The sequence below is a fragment of the Thunnus albacares genome, chromosome 10, assembly GCF_914725855.1.
Source record: "Thunnus albacares chromosome 10, fThuAlb1.1, whole genome shotgun sequence".
NCBI classification, from domain to species: Eukaryota; Metazoa; Chordata; class Actinopteri; order Scombriformes; family Scombridae; genus Thunnus; species Thunnus albacares.
This window is the reverse complement of record NC_058115.1, coordinates 19,915,454-19,931,516: the sequence shown is the minus strand read 5'-3', so window position 1 is coordinate 19,931,516 and position 16,063 is coordinate 19,915,454. Positions and strand designations below refer to the sequence as shown.

The window sequence follows — 16,063 nt, the reverse complement described above, 5'->3', positions numbered from 1 at the left end:
ATTCACCATTTCTGAAACTACAATTCAAGTTCTTCACATTCAATGAAATGATGATGGCTTTTATGTTCTGTTTTAGGTAACATAAGACCGTAATATAGTGAGACTGAATGTTTTTTTTTTTATTCATTGACAAATAGTGTAAAACCTGAAGAATACACTTTCTGCTCTGTCAAAGCTTTAACGATTAAGCACCCATTTATTAATGATAAGATTTCATGAATTTTGTGGTTCCGAAATATTGTGAAGAGACTAATAATGAAGGAATAATGTGAAGCATAAAGACTCCAATTTGAGCTGCAATTCACTATTATTTACCCAATTTGGTCTGTCAATTGTCAGAAAATCCCATGTGGAAATAATTGAAAAAACTTGTTTTACCTGACCAACAGTGTAAAACCCAAAGATATTCAGTGTACTATCATGGAAGACAAAGAAAACCAGTAAATATTCACGCTGGAACCAGTGAGGTTTTGGCATATTTGCTTGACAAATCACTTAGGCTCCAGATTCAATTTACTAACTCATTGTTCACCTACACAGGTGTTTTCACTTATTTTCTTGATTAGACCTCTTCCTTTGCACTTCATATTAGACCTTTATCACTCTGATTGGTTCGTGAAGTCTGGTGATCTCATGAAAATCCGACCCAGATCCACCTGTGGAGGTGCGCCAGGTCTATTCATGCTGCAGTACCTGTCATGACCACAGGGTGGCACCACAGCACCACTCCTAAACCCGAGTCAAGACTAATGACACAAACACGGTCATAAATCTCTGTTTATTAAAATATAGCAATTATTTTTCATCAAAAAAATAAAATTAACAAACTTTCCATCTCTCCAGTCCACACAGAGACGAGCGCACTCGGCTGAGACTTAAAAAGCATCAATGGTGCGTCCATAAAAAGCTTATTTTAATTCTGTGTACTAATGTAAGTGTCTCTATCTGAATGCAGATTGTTGTAAAAGCAGCTCAATGATCCTTGAAGAGCTGTTAAAGTACCAAAGCGTGTGAGATGTATAGAAAAAACGTCTTCAATAAACTGACATCATCTACAGTAGGAAAATAATCTGGTGCCACAAGTGTTTTTTCCCTCTTTTAACAAGTGACTTATGTTAATATTGTGGAAACACTGACTGTGTTATTAATCTGACTGTGGGTAAAAGCATATTAAAGATGCCGTGGTGATGATCTCACAGGCGGATTTGTTTAATAGGACACAGAAAGCGAATTAAAGACTGGAGAGAAATGATTCATTGAAGGAAACTGGATCCAGAAGTGACCTCTGATTCACTTGTGCGCCACTAAAGGACGTTATTCTGCTTTCACTTTAATCCTTTTTCTAAGACAATTCACCCTGTATTCTTTTAGTTTTTAATTGTCTCTCTCTCCAAACTGTCTAAACTCTTCTCCCCTCTTAGTCCTGGACGCAGTCTAGTCGGTTTCCGTGCACCCAGTAACAGATCTGAGCAAACTTCAAAGGAGTGATGCGCACGGCCACATTGTAGTCCCGGTTTTCTCCATCTATCTCCAGCCACTGGTGTCCAGAGAAAATGCCGATGACCTTTCTTTCCCAGCGCTCTAAAGAGTTGTCCCACACTCGTCCGTAGACCCCTGAGCCGCTGGCTCCAGGTCGGGCGTCACAATGCTGGTATATCAGGTCACTGGACTCTTCTTCCACAGGACAAAATCTGTAGACCAGCTCTCCGGGTCTGTCGCTGTCAAAGCCAGAGAAGTGGATGCGCTTTCCCGCCAGGTCATCAGAGGATGGAGCTACAGAGAGGCGCATAAACGGACGGCGGTGAGGCCAGCGCAGCTCCAGCAGTGCGTAATCGAAGTCCATGCTGACCTCCTGAGGGCCCTGGATCCAGCCCTTAGGCACCCGGGTACGTTTCACCCTGACCCAGCGGACCAGAGGCTTCTTGGAAGAAGTGAGGCCGACTTTGGTGCCGTTGATGGATGGAGGAATCAGGAAGCCCACCCTGAGCTTACGTGCCCCCTTGACATAATCCTTCCCATCGTGCACGCAGTGGGCGGCTGTCAGGACGTGCAGCTGGGACACAAGAACCCCGGTGCAGCCCGTGGAGATCCGCACCGCCGTGGAGAAAGGGTAATCCAACAGAAAGTTGTCTCCTTGGATGTTAAAACGTCCGTCTGCGCCATAAATCTGCCGCCTGACCCGCTTGTGTCTGGGCTTCACTCTCCTCGGTGAAGGGTGCGCAAAGAGACTGACATCTTTCTCCACCTCATCCTCCACATCCACGGTGGTCAGAGTGCGGGAGCCGTCAGAGTACAGCGTTTCAAAGGCCAGTTTCTCAGTGAGCTGCTCCTTCTGGGCCTCCTGCTCTCCTCTGCGGTAGCAGCTGGAGTTGCAGTGAGTGGTGAAGTCCAGCTGAGTGTGAGCGCTGAAGCGGGAGCGGGTGAGAGGTGTCGGTGCGTGAGGGTGCAGCGCCGGGACGTGAACTTGCGGGTGGTGAGGAGGGTGCAGGACGGACCGGGCGAGGGGCAGGAGGAGCTGGAGGAGCAGGAGGAGGAGCAGGAGCAGGTGAGTCAGGAGCGAGCTGTCACGTGGCGTCATCGTGGTGACGGAAAACACTGAAACGGCACAGAAAATAATCAAATACACATAAAAAAAAAAAACACAAGAAAAAGCACCTTACAAACTTTCCTCTTAAGAGATTGCAAGAATTCCTTCATATTTGTCAAGAAAACATCTGTGGAAAACATTCTTACAACCACACAAACTGAACCACAAATAAATCTGGACTCTTTCACGCTTGATTGTTGATTGTAATAGTGAGCCCAGTTTACAAAAGCTAATGTTGCAACGTAGCCCTGAGTTTCATCTGGCACGGAGAGGCAACAATGAACCTCTTGTCCCTGTAATATAGATTACTAGGAAAATAGGATTTCAGCCTAACAGAAACAAACAGGCATTTTAAAGTTTGTTTGGTACAAATGTGACAAACAAATTCCAAAGAAAGAAAAGTTAGAGAGGAAGTGAAGTAGCCACAGAGAAGGCTGAGAAACCATTGTTTTAAATAAAGTTCAGATATTGTTTCCTTCAAGACAGATACACTTTATGGCTGCCTGAGTTGGTGAACAAGACGTTGTGAGTTTACAGTAAAAATCCTCAAATATTTGTTAAACCTCAGAGATAAGGAGGTGTTTCCCATCAAACATTAACTACTTCACAGTGTACTGTACGCGGGCTTTCAGGGCAGATTAGCAGGGACAAGGAGATACTTGATCCACTCTAAAGACTGTGGACCCGGAGGCACTCATGGCACGAAGAGAGCAGGTGTGTAAAAAGTGAAAAGAAACAAGTTGAGGCATGGCAGCGAAAAAAGAGCTTTATTTCTAACAAAAGGGGGTTGCAGGGTGTGGCCTGAGCGCACACCTCTGCGCCGTCACATGTGAAACTACAAAGGGGTTACAAAAAAAGGAGCTTCTGTGCGCAGAAAAATTGCACAGTTAAGTACAAATTTCCTTTCATGTTGACGTGTCAGATACATGACAGCTGTGGCAGGCTGTTACAGCTATTCTTAAGTGGTAAATTGGCTGGTAGTTGAGTAGTGAAATACATCTCCATATTGTGTGAGACAGACATGCAGCAGTATGTCATATGATCCAAGTACGACTTCTGAGTCATTTCAAGAGGCAAACCATAAAGAAAACTGTGTTCTCAATTATTTATGGTGGTTGAGAGTTTGTGTTTGACTCTAAAACTAAATTATCAGGCTCTGAACCAAAAGACACAACTCTTTCTAAGGTCTCAATCTGCTAAAATGATCCATCCTTGTGCAGAGGTGACAACATATAACTGGAAGCATTGGTTTTGGGCTGCTGCAGATTGAACATTAATGCAAAGAACCATTTTTTACAGTTAATGTGCATGAACAAAGGATATTACAAAACTGCGATATCAAAGTATACTCTGTCAGTAGACATGTTACACAAGTATGTATGCAAAATACTCCAGTCTCCCAGTCTGCAGACTATAGACGACTCCCTGTTCGGGATGTATAAGTGATCTAATCTAGTCTGATGTATGTAGCAGTCAAATAAAGTTCAGCTCTATCTAACATCTGTAATATACCAGGGGAAGATGGTTGAAAAGAGGCTTACGGGCCAAAAACAGTACAGAAAAACACATGAAACCTGCCATCCACACATCCCTCGTTTAATCTTTGACCATAGTTTCACCCTAAAATTACCACCTAACATATGGCTACATGAGGATATACAAATCCTTAACTACCTGTGAAAGCAATGTGAGTCAACCGGTGCAGCATAGTGCGTATCTGATACATTACCTCCTTATTTGAGATCGATAGTCCCGTGTTTACATCCAACTCACGTTCTCCTCCCCATCAGACCAATCGTCCAGGATCATTTCCCAGGTTTTCCTCATCATCTCTGCTGACAGGCAGGTAGTTTCTCTCCCTCTCCTCTCTGTTACGTGCTTTTAATTCTCCGCACAATGAAAATCTTTCTTGCACTTTTTTTTTTAACAGCGTGTACAAATATTAGCCTCCGAGCGGCAGCCTCTTTCTGAAACCTGCCCAGTTCAGACAGAGAGAGTCACTAATAAATGTCTGTCTGAACAGAAGTGTTTTCTCTCCTCCCTCCTCACGGTCCTAGCGCCCCGCCTCTGCCTGCCTGCCTGCCGGCTGAGAGAGAGAGAGAGAGAGAGAGAGAGAGAGAGAGAGAGAGAGAGAGAGAGAGAGAGAGAGAGAGAGGACAGTCCATATTTGACAGAGAGAGAGGACAGTCCGTGTTTGACAGAGAGAGAGGACAGTCCATGTTTGACACAGAGAGAGGACAGTCCGTGTTTGACACAGAGAGAGGACAGTCCATGTTTGAAACAGAGAGAGAGGACAGTCCGTGTTTGACACAGAGAGAGGACAGTCCATGTTTGACACAGAGAGAGAGGACAGTCCATGTTTGACACAGAAAGAGAGGACAGTCCATGTTTGAAACAGAGAGAGAGGACAGTCCGTGTTTGACACAGAGAGAGAGACAGAGAGAGAGAGAGAGAGAGAGAGAGGACAGTCCATGTTTGACACAGAGAGAGGACAGTCCGTGTTTGACACAGAGAGAGAGGACAGTCCGTGTTTGACACAGAGAGAGAGGACAGTCCGTGTTTGACAAAGAGAGAGAGGACAGTCTGTGTTTGACACAGAGAGAGAGGACAGTCCGTGTTTGACACAGAGAAAGAGGACAGTCCGTGTTTGACACAGAGAGAGAGGACAGTCCGTGTTTGACACAGAGAGAGAGGACAGTCCGTGTTTGACACAGAGAGAGAGGACAGTCCGTGTTTGACACAGAGAGAGAGGACAGTCCCTGTTTAACAGAGACAGAGAGAGAGAGAGAGAGAGAGAGAAAGAAGACATTCCGTGTTTGGATATTTGATACGGTGATGTGCTGGTTAATAAGTCACAGTCTTCATATTCTCACACTTTTTAAATACATTTTTTTACTCTCACAACATGTTACAATAACTGGGGGAAAAAGATTTATGTCTTTACCAAAGTAGAAATCTGAAATATTATTATAAAAGTATTTCTGTCTTCTCCCTAAAGAGGAGAAGATGGGAACATGAATGTCTGTACCAAATTTAATGGTAATTCATCATATAGTTGTTGAAACATGTTGCACACAAAAACATCTACAATGTTGTCCTTTCATCCCTCCCCAGGAGACTTGACAATCATTCACATTTGGCCTCATGTGACAACTCCAACAACTGTCGTGAAAACTTGGCCTAAGGTGACTCCAACGACTCTAACGACTGTCATTACAACAGCCAGGAGCACTAACTAACCAAGTGCTACCAATGACCTTGATAACAACCCCACAGAGCTTAAATACCTGAGACTCCCCACCAGCCAGTTAGACTTGAGGAAGCCCCATGGATGAGAGGCAAAACGTCTTCAACTATTGTCAAACAAGTCCAGTCACCCTTGATTCAACCCTCCTTGGATAACCATGACCTGCATGACTGAGAAAAAAATGTCAACGTCATGGTGGCGGTAGAGATAAAGTCCAAGGATCATCAAAGCCTTTAGGATTCATCATCTGGGAGCCATGAATGTCTGTACAAAATGTTGTGCCCATCCATCTTGTAGATGTTTTATTGGATGGCCTTTTCGTAAATCATAACTTTTGTTTTTATCTTGTTTTGGTCTTTTTTTTCTCCCCTCAGTGCTTTACTGTTCGGTCTGGCTACTTTTAAATGCTCTCTAATCTAATTATTTTAGCATTTTTTACAATTTACTCTGATGGTTTTTACTGTTAAGCACTTTGTAACTGATCGGGAAAATGCTATATAAATAAAGTTTTTAGTAGTAGTAGTAATAGTCGCTGAGACACACAAGCAAAAAATGGCAATCTCAAGGTGGCACTAACGATAAAGTCAAGGGATCACCAAAGTCAGCACGATTCATCCTCTGGGAGCCATGAATGTCATCCACTCAGTAGATGTTGAGATCTTTCACTGGATAAGAGAAAACATTGACCTGTTTGTGGTGTCGGAGGAAAAGTTTGGGGATGACCAAAGTCTGTATTATATTCATCCTCTGGGAACCATAAATATCTGCTCAAAATTTCAGTTAGACTTACAAACCAAAATTACCATCCCTTGAGCCACGTGGCCAGCATAAAAACATACTTCAATAACACTGTCTGTCCTATAGTTTGTTGTACAATATTGTTTGACAAAATACATTTAGATTCTGGAAAAGGGGTGTTGCCAATCTGGACCAAAATCCATTTATTAGCACCTGATTAACACTATTAACTACAGATGGCTTATTTTAAGGTGAGAAACATCAGTATTTAATGGTCTACCAACATTTATAACTATTATTACTTAGAAAGAATATAGGCAAATAGGATTTTTTACTAACTCCCAACCCAAACTTCGTTCTTATAATGGCTTATAACTAATCTATAAAACATTTATAAATTGTTTAATTATCCATTAATATTAAAATATAAACTATTTGAAACTTATAAAACCATATTTAAACATTATAAAGGGTTCCTTACTAGAATGTGGAGACATAACATTTTAGGTAGTTAAGAAATGCCAAACCCAGTTTTAAAATGCCTTAATGATCCTTTAATCTGTGCATACAGTTAATATAAAGTCGGGCTCCTTCAAATCTTTGAAAATCTTAAGAATGTCTAAAAATGTCTGTTAATTTGAAAGATTAAGGGACAGACTATTTCAATAAACCTTAAATCAAGTTATTAAAGCTTTTAATCATTCATATAAGAGGGGACCGAGAAGCCTAAACAACAATTAGGATTTCACTTCAGTTATTTAAGAATCAAATGTAGTTATTTTAGCCTTTAGAATTACTTGTTCCATAGATATTTCCCCATAATATGAAAAGTTTCAGGGGCTTTTAAGATACAAAACTAAGGTGTTCTGTTCAAGTGGTACAGACATATTGTCTTTAACCAATCAAGTACTTATTTTGTCAATAAAATGACAAAAAATAATGGCAAATACCACTCACAAGTTACCACAGATCAAAGTGATGTCTCTCTTTTTCTGATCAGCTGCCAAAAAGCCCAAAATATTTGATTTACAATGATTGATGATGATATTCCTGGAGCTGAAATAAGCAGTATATTTAAATGATATATGGCTAAATCAATTCTTAAAGTTGGATTTGATGAACTTTCTGTCCTATGTCAAACAAATTCATTGCTATTTCCGCACCGGTCAAACATTTGCTGAGTCCACTGTGACTTTACTCATTTATAACATTGGAGTTAACTGATGAACATTGACCTGACCAGAAAATTCATGTTTACAAAAGAGAAGCAAAAAAGTGATGCTTTAATCATAAAGTATTATACTTATGCATGTTTGAAAGCATAACAAATGGAGTCTTTGCTCAGCATATTTTACATCATGTGAGATCGATGCAGTGCATCAACATGCCTGGTGATTGTTTTTCCTTTACTGACTCAGTTTCAGATCTTAAGTGTTTATAGTTTCCATCATATTAAGCATTTGGCACTTTCATTGGTAGCCTACAGTTACACCCAGGCAAGAAGAGTCATGTTTCTGGCATGACTGGGTTTCAATTACTATTATCTGTGCCAGGAGCCATAATAGCTAGAAGTGAAAATCTACTCCTGTATGCTCAGAGATCATAGCTGGCAGGCAGAAGACTGTTGGAGCATGTTGGCAGCAGCGTTCACCTCGTCCTCTGCTCCCTGGCTGCCTGACCTTGATCTCCAAGAGGTCTTTCATCTCTCATTCAGGGTCTCTGCGAACCTGTGGAATTTGGGAAGCCGTGCAAAGACGCTCCCATGGGGTCGGTGTGGCTTCAGGGGTGCCGAAACAGAGCTCCCAGTCACGGCGACAGTGCTTTCAGGAATGCTGAGGAATCTCCCAACAAGGACACAAGTCAGGCTGTCGGCACAATGTGGCCGCTGTTGTCCTCAGTGCACGTCACCCCAGAGAAAACATCTACCGAACCTGCTTTGCACTGACTGTAATAAAATCTTCAGCTGGTTCTGTTCCTGTTCACCATGACTGCCTTCGTGTTGACAGATTAAGTGTAAGGAATATTCCCTTAGAAATACAGAGGGAAATCATTGTGGATGGGGAGGAAGGTAGCAGGCAAAAGGCCAGAGAAGTGTAAATGTGTAACTCTGTATGCATGCTGTGTGTAATGATGGTATCACTGCCTGTCTTCTCTGAGCTACAGAGAGCGAGCACAAGAGATTTCTTTTGTATGTGTGTGTGTGCGTGATTGTGTGTATGTGTGTGTATGGCATTGAGAAACTTGGCTCCTGTTTCTCAGTGGATTCCTCTCTTTCTATCCTCTTCTTGTCCTCACAAAAGTTTCTTCTCATATTCTTTTTTCCAGCACTATAAAAATCGTACACTAGATACAGACGCGATTATTGAAGGAATTGAAGGAAACGGTCTTGGAAATGTGTGTAACTGCTATTTTGCTGAGAGTTACATGAGGAGATTGATGTCACTCTCATGTCTGTATGGTAAATATGAGGCTAAAGCTGGCAGCTGGTTAGCTTAGCTTAGCATAAAGCTGGGGGAACAGCATGCCTGGCTTTGTGCAAAGTGTAAAAATCCGCCTAATGCTCACTAATTAACACGTTATATATCTTTTTTGTTTAATCTATACAAAAAATGAAGTTAAAAGAACATTTTTTTTTATAGGGGGGCTGACAGTATGTGTCTGACCTTCTCTTGACTGGGCGCAGTCTCCGTGAAACTCCAGGAAGTCACTGCTCCTGGATAAGAAATAGTCTGGTACATAACCTACATAAACCAACAAGTTGTCGTTTTTACACTTTGGATTTTGTACAGATTAAACAAACAAGATGTAACATGTTACTTGACGAGCTTTAGAGGTGCTGGTAGGAGTCTTTTATTACCTTCAGACAGTGCCAGGCTTGCGGTTTTCTCCTTGCTTCTAGGTGTTATGCTAAGCCAAGCTAACTGGCTGCTAGCATTAGCTTCATATCTACCGTACAGACATGAGAGTGGTATCAATCTTCTTGTCTCGGCAAGAAAGCAAGGAAGTGTATTTCTCAAAATCTGGAACTTTAAAGCATTATTTTGACAGACTGTGTCAAACCTGCTTATACATAATGGAAACTTTCCAGTCCATTTTTCTCAATTAGTCAACCTGTGTAAATTGATGTGTACGGTGAGACGTCTTTTCAAGATGAAAAAAAACCTTGTAGGGTCCAGTGTCCCACCTGTCTCCTGCCTGTCTTACGGTATATTAGCGGTTCCTTGTGTAACACGTGTTTCAAGGTTCATTCATGGTTTAGTTTTCATAAGAAGCACCTGCAGTTTGTTTGACAGTTTAAAAGTAAAGTCTGCCTCAAAACAGTTAAAAACAGCTGCTGGTGATATATCTTGCATTTCTGGTCCCATTCATTTTGTTAAACAGTGTTCATTAAATCGTTTGGGCTTTAACCAGCTTTAACCAGCTTATTATTTCCAGGGTCACAAGTGGTTGGAGCCAAGAAACAAGCTCCCAGCATGCTTTGTGTGGTGGAAAGATGTAAATAAACCCTCTAGATAGGTTTCTAGTCCATCATACGACTAATATAGACACTTACTTCACACATTTTAGACTGTAAATCCATCTGACACAAGCAATTGGATGCAGGGAGAACACGTCAGCTCCGGATGAAAGAAAATTCCTAGACTGGGAATCGATCCCATGACACTGACACACTGCTGCCTCTGTTTCATGATGTGTTTTTTTTCCCCACTGCTCTGGAAACTCAGGGGCTCCACGTCACAAACTGTGATCATTCGTACGTGAACACCAGGTGGGATGTTCATTTTATTCTCTAGCTGTGAAGCGTCAGGTCAGCCAGTGACTGTAACTGTGAAGGCCTCCTGGTCAGTGGGCAGACCAGATGTGGACATGGAGCGCTGCAGAGAAAATACTTGCTTGCCAAAGATATTGACTTCACTGCAGGAGTACTTGAAGACATTTAATGATTTTGATATATTGTGTTGCTATGATTAAAGGGCTACCACTTTAAAAACTCTGTTATCTGTGACCGATGTGAGTACGAACACTTTCTGAAGTTGTCCAAGGCGAATGAGTGTGTGTAAAATAACAAAAGTCAAAATTTTTGGTTCAGCATTATTATGCCCTTATGTACATTCAGCCTATAGGCTACAGAAGTGGAACCTGGTGTTTGGGACACTGAATGGGGGTCCAAGATAAAACTGAGCGGTCACTTTTCTCTAACTTTGTATCTTTTCTTTAAAAACTAGATTTTTTCACCTCTTCAGGCCTCTCAAAAACAAACATCAAATGAAACAATCTGAGAAGGAAAAAAATCTGTAATTGTTGTTTTATTTTAAGGGGTCACAAGTCAGAGGGTTTGGAAATCACTGGGCTACAGCTCAGGTGCCCTGTGGGACTGAATGTTGTGTTTTCTGTCTCATTCTTGAAGATAACTGGCCAAACATAAATTACATGATGTTATGTTCCAGTGTACGGATGCTGACATCTGTCTTTGATGAGACAAAGATAGCAGTCTCTCCACCAACAGTAGAATCAATGGACCAGAATAGAGAGCAGCTACAAAAAATGCTGAGTTTGGAGAAAAGGGCTGTTATTCTCTCTCTCTCTTGTTTTACTTTTACTCTTTTGCACTCAACAGTACGTGTATAAACTACAGCTGACATCTTCAAGTGCACTCCTGTTTTCTGGTGATCGTCAAAAAGTAGAAAGTTGGGGCACTTTAAGGGAACACAGTCTCTACGCAGATTTATGATATTTAAAGGGGACGTATCATGCACATTTACAGGTCTATAATTTTAATCTGGGGCTTTATTGGAATAACTACATGATTTATAGTAAAAACTCCTTATTTGACTCATACTGAACCTTTACGCAGCCCCTCAGTTCAGCCTCTGTCTGACACAGGCCGTTTTAGTTTCTGTCTCTTTAAGGCCCGCCTCCCGATGAGCCATCTCTGTCCTGATTGGCCAGCTCTTGGAAGATGCCCCTTGGCAGACTTCAGCCGTCTCCAGAGGCTACGTATACAAACCATGCAACAAACTATAGTAGTAAGATTTCACTCCTTTTTCCTCATTCTTTACATGAAATGTCATCTTGTCAAATACATCCATACATGTTAAAGCCTGAATCAGATCTGAAATATGAGAGCAGACAATGCAAAAAACACTTGGAAAAACCTTAGCAACAAGCTTAGCAACCAAAGCTACGGAGCGGACAGCTGTTTATGGGCATGCACGATGAGCTGATGTCACCTCAGTAGAAAAAAGGAAGAAAAAAACGTTGCAAACGAAGCGTTCAGAGCAGGTTGAAGCCTGAGCTTTTGACTTGCAGGGAGCATTTCTACATATTCAAGTTTGACCATGTTTAGTATAGATATCTGACATCATAACAGTATATAAATAACAGAAAAATACAAAAACCATGATCTGTCCCCTTTAACAGTGTAAGTTGTGTATTTATCCTCAGCTTCATGTCTGTCTCTTTAACACTCAGCTCCTGAAGGTCAATGACCTTTCTACTCAACCCCCAACACTATCACTGACCCATACTCACACACTCACACTTTCCAAGATGATTCATTTAAGAAAACAAAAAGATGCCATAAAGACTTTTCCCCCTCTGGAGAAACAGCTGTCATGTTCATTAACATTTGGCATTTTCAGGGAAGTACGTTATTAGTCTGTCACCGTACGTAGGGGAAGAGAGGAAAACAAATGACAGAAACTGAAAATGAAAGCCATCAGATTACCAGCTGTCTGTGTCACTTGTGCTCATAATTATTCAGTGTTTGTGCAGGATTTCCTAATATATATCTCATTACTGGTAGCTGTCTGAGCTGAGCTTGTTCAGTCTGGAGGAAAGCGGCTCAGAGGATTCCAGATGAGTGAGTTCACGCTGGGTATGTGTGAGCAGGCATACCTTAAATTTCCATGGAAATGGTGCTGTGGCACTGAGCACAAGTCAAAGCCTGTAATAGCTCCATATTGTACAAACAAAGTTCATCCCTTAAATGTTTCCTCACGGGGCAAACTAGACTGAGTTGTATACATTTCTACAATAAGGCGGTGGTCTCCTCTGCCCATCACAATGCCAACATGGTGGGCCGAGGGATCAAGACTTGTGTGACCATTCAGCTGACATGCTGTGAGGGCCCCATGACAGTTTCTCTAAGCAAACAGGGATTTATTAACAGGATCACAGGGTTTTTCTCTGAACTCTTTAATCTGATAATTGGCTTCAGATTCAAACAAGCCATATGAGCATTAAAACAGTAGACTTTTCATAACAATCCTGTAGCTCTTGACCTGGTCTGGCCCAAACCCTTCTGTCACTTAGGAACCACAGAAACCGGAGCCCTTTATAGAGAGCAGTTCTTTAAAGACTGGGGCTGTGAACACAAAGAATGTCCCTTTTCTCCTCTCCAGGCTGTGCCAGTGTTTTATGTCCCCCCTTTTTTCCATCCGGATTTATTTATTGCTTCTTCACCCGATCCCCTTTCATCAAAGCCCTCCCATCCCATCTGTCTGTCCTCTCCTCGTCATCAGGTCAAAACAGAACGGATATTTTCCACATTTCCACATGTGCACGTGTTGTTGCAAAGAGCTTCATCTGCAGACAGAATTACCTTGTGTGATGTTAGATTTTCCTCCCTCCTGATAAACATCTCATCCTCCTGTTGAGCAGATACCCCTCCTGCCGTTGGTCCCTGTTTCTCCTGCAGGGCCTTGTGGGTACGTATTCAGCCTCGACTTCCCCTCGGCATGATGTCATTTCAGTTTGGCTGCATGAACTGTAAGAGGAAAAGAAAAAAAAAAGAGGGGGGGAGAGAAACACAGTTAGCAAAAACAGAACGAAGGAATGCAAACTGACTGACTGCGATGAAACCCATCAAGAGAGAGGTGGAGTGTGTCTCCTCATATCTTGAACCAGTCTGGGCAGAGTGAAGTGTGTAGGAGGGAGTCTGCTGAGGTTGGAAGTCGTCCCAAACAGTATGCTGTCGCTCCGGCCTCTGGCGTCCTATAACAACCTTGAAACATCTCTTTGGCCTGCATATATGGAAGGAAAGAAAGGCATCTGTTGGTGATATACTGGTTACAACATGAACTACAGTCCTACGGATCAATATAAATCCATTTATCACTATTAGGTTACTTCACAGGCTGTTGTCAAATTAGTCAAAATGCCAGTCTGCTGTAGAAGGATGTTGGCTGAAAATATGTTGTGTTAATACGTTAACAATTAGATGTGAAAATAGTGTTTCTCAGTAAACTTATGTTGAAGAAAAATAGGACAAAAATGGGTCTGTCTGTGAAATAACTTACTTGAGAATGATACAACAGAGGACAACCAAACCCCATGATCTTTGACTCTTTCCTTTTTTACTGGTAATATTATTATTTTTATGTTAACAGTAACCCTGAGCAAATCTTGACCCTGAAAACAATACTGTCCAACAGGGAAATTAACAAAAACAAATAAAATTTCATGTCTCCAGCCCCTCATGAAACAAAACTTTCCACCCAAACTCTCAGTACAATGAGAAGATCTGCGTCAACATTTTTCTCAGGAATGACAGGCACAAAAGTTTGAGTTTAACTGATACCAGAGGGGAGAGATTATTCTGGGGAACATGGAAATATTGTTAGACGTGAGTATAAGATTTGCATTTTTTGGTCATATAGAAGTGTTTCTCCATCTGTGATCAACAGTGACATCTGAAGATAAAGTGACTGAAGTTGAGATGACCACACAGCTGTTGTACGTTGTGGAAAATGCAAACATGTGAGCCTCAAGTGGGACAGGCCCCGCTCAAAGCAAAGCATGCATAGTTCATCGCACCAATATGGTTTGCATATTGAGAAATCATCAAAAGGAGTAGCGATAGAAACACAGCACGGGCAACTGCAAACCATCTGACCACATGAGAGGGATCAAACTTTCTAAAGCTGTTCCCGTAGAGGAGATGGAGACAAAAAGCATTCAGGTCATTTGAGCAGGGGGGGGAACAAATCTGCTGTAAAGGACTCCGTAAACAGACGCAAATATTTACAGCCTCAGAGCGAACACTCTCAGTGACACTCTACTGTGTGTGTGAGTCCCTCTCCTTCGTGCACAGAGACATTGATGAGTGACCTACTGAAAAGATATTTTACCTCCCACCTGCATATCCCCGTTTGACCCTTCAAGTATGTGAGTTTGATCCTCTGTCAGCTCCCCGTCTGTCTGCACTGATAGTTTTTCCCTTAAAAAGATTCCAAACTGCTCTAGGTTGCTTTAAAGAGATATAGTATTACACTAAACATGTTACCTCACCACAACTGTAGTATCGCCAGTCATAGTTGTAGATCATCTCGGGGAATACAAGTTTCGTTAATTTTTTTAAACATTTAGAGTATTTAATCCTCTCGTGTGTTCTTTCACTGCCAAATTCTGTGAAACGGTTTGATTTCTGAAAACATGAAGTAAAATTGTGTCATTTCAAGCTACATTAATTGATTTTTTTTGGGCACTTGGATGTAGACAAGATATTCACATATTATATTGACATATATTTACACATTCAGGAGACAAGGAGTTACATTCGCATCCTTTTGGAGTCATGTTTCAGACCACCTGATAAATGTAAGTCCAATATTCTCTTAATCACCCTGATGAAGAGCCTGCACCGAAACATGTTGGTGAAATAAAGAGGATTTTTCCATTTAGGCAGCTTAGTGTTTTTCATGTTTAGTCCAATATTCTTTATCAACTCCTGAGAAAAATACCTGTTGCTTTCTTTACCTGCTAAATGCTCCACTATGTTCAGGAGCTAGTCGCTAACTCTGTCTACCATTTGGTGCTGGGCCGGTAGCACACAGTGGGTTTATTGGAGCTTATTTGCTAAAAACAGCTGCCCTGCTGCATCTGGAATCTGGTGTTATGAGAGCCGAGTTGTGGGCCTAGAAAGCAAAACAATGAGCTGAAAGATGCTAAAAGGCTAAAGCTGAGTGTGACTGCAGAGTTGTGGATTCGTCACTATGAATTACCCTTTTCACATTTGATTCACTGTTAAAGATCCCCTTCAGACATATTTTAGGAGATATAAATATCCTCTGCTTCTCTCTGCAATCCACTGTTTGGCAGGCTTCCATCTCACTTGTGACTTGTGAAGTTGCATCCTAGCCCTCGATTGGCTCCAAACTAGTTGTGATGTCACAAAATCATACTGTTACGTACAAGCCTTAAACTCAGATTTAAGTTGAGCACAAAGAAACTTTCCCCTTTCAGCAGATGAATGGAAACAGCCTTCCAGTTTCAAACAGTGAAGCCCAAACATCCAACTAAGGAACAAGAAGAAAACACATTTATGACTGCAGGGTGACTTTAATATAGGGAATTGATTAGTGCAGTTTATCATAACATTTTACTCACAAGCTTTGGTTTTTCATGTTTATGAAATTTGATAACTCCTGTCGCCCCCAAGAAACAAAATTTTATAAGTCAACACAAAATATCCCAGATAAAATGTTTGA

At 41.5% G+C, this 16,063-nt stretch overlaps 1 protein-coding gene across 2 annotated transcripts; it reads right to left on the bottom strand.

Annotated features, from left to right (window-relative positions):
* Positions 1-759: 759 nt before the first annotated feature.
* LOC122990136 (serine protease 23) lies at positions 760-13,667 on the bottom strand. Of its 2 annotated transcripts, none has more exons than XM_044363258.1 (2): positions 13,177-13,667; positions 760-2,595 (listed from the first exon to the last, which is right to left on the bottom strand). In XM_044363258.1, exon 2 carries the CDS (start codon positions 2,576-2,578, stop codon positions 1,418-1,420), a length of 1,161 nt encoding a protein of 386 aa, XP_044219193.1. In that variant the 5' UTR covers positions 2,579-2,595; positions 13,177-13,667; the 3' UTR covers positions 760-1,417. The 2 variants fall into 2 exon arrangements, with proteins under 2 accessions (XP_044219193.1, XP_044219192.1); XM_044363257.1 differs by lacking the exon at positions 13,177-13,667 and adding an exon at positions 4,317-4,611.
* Positions 13,668-16,063: the final 2,396 nt, after the last annotated feature.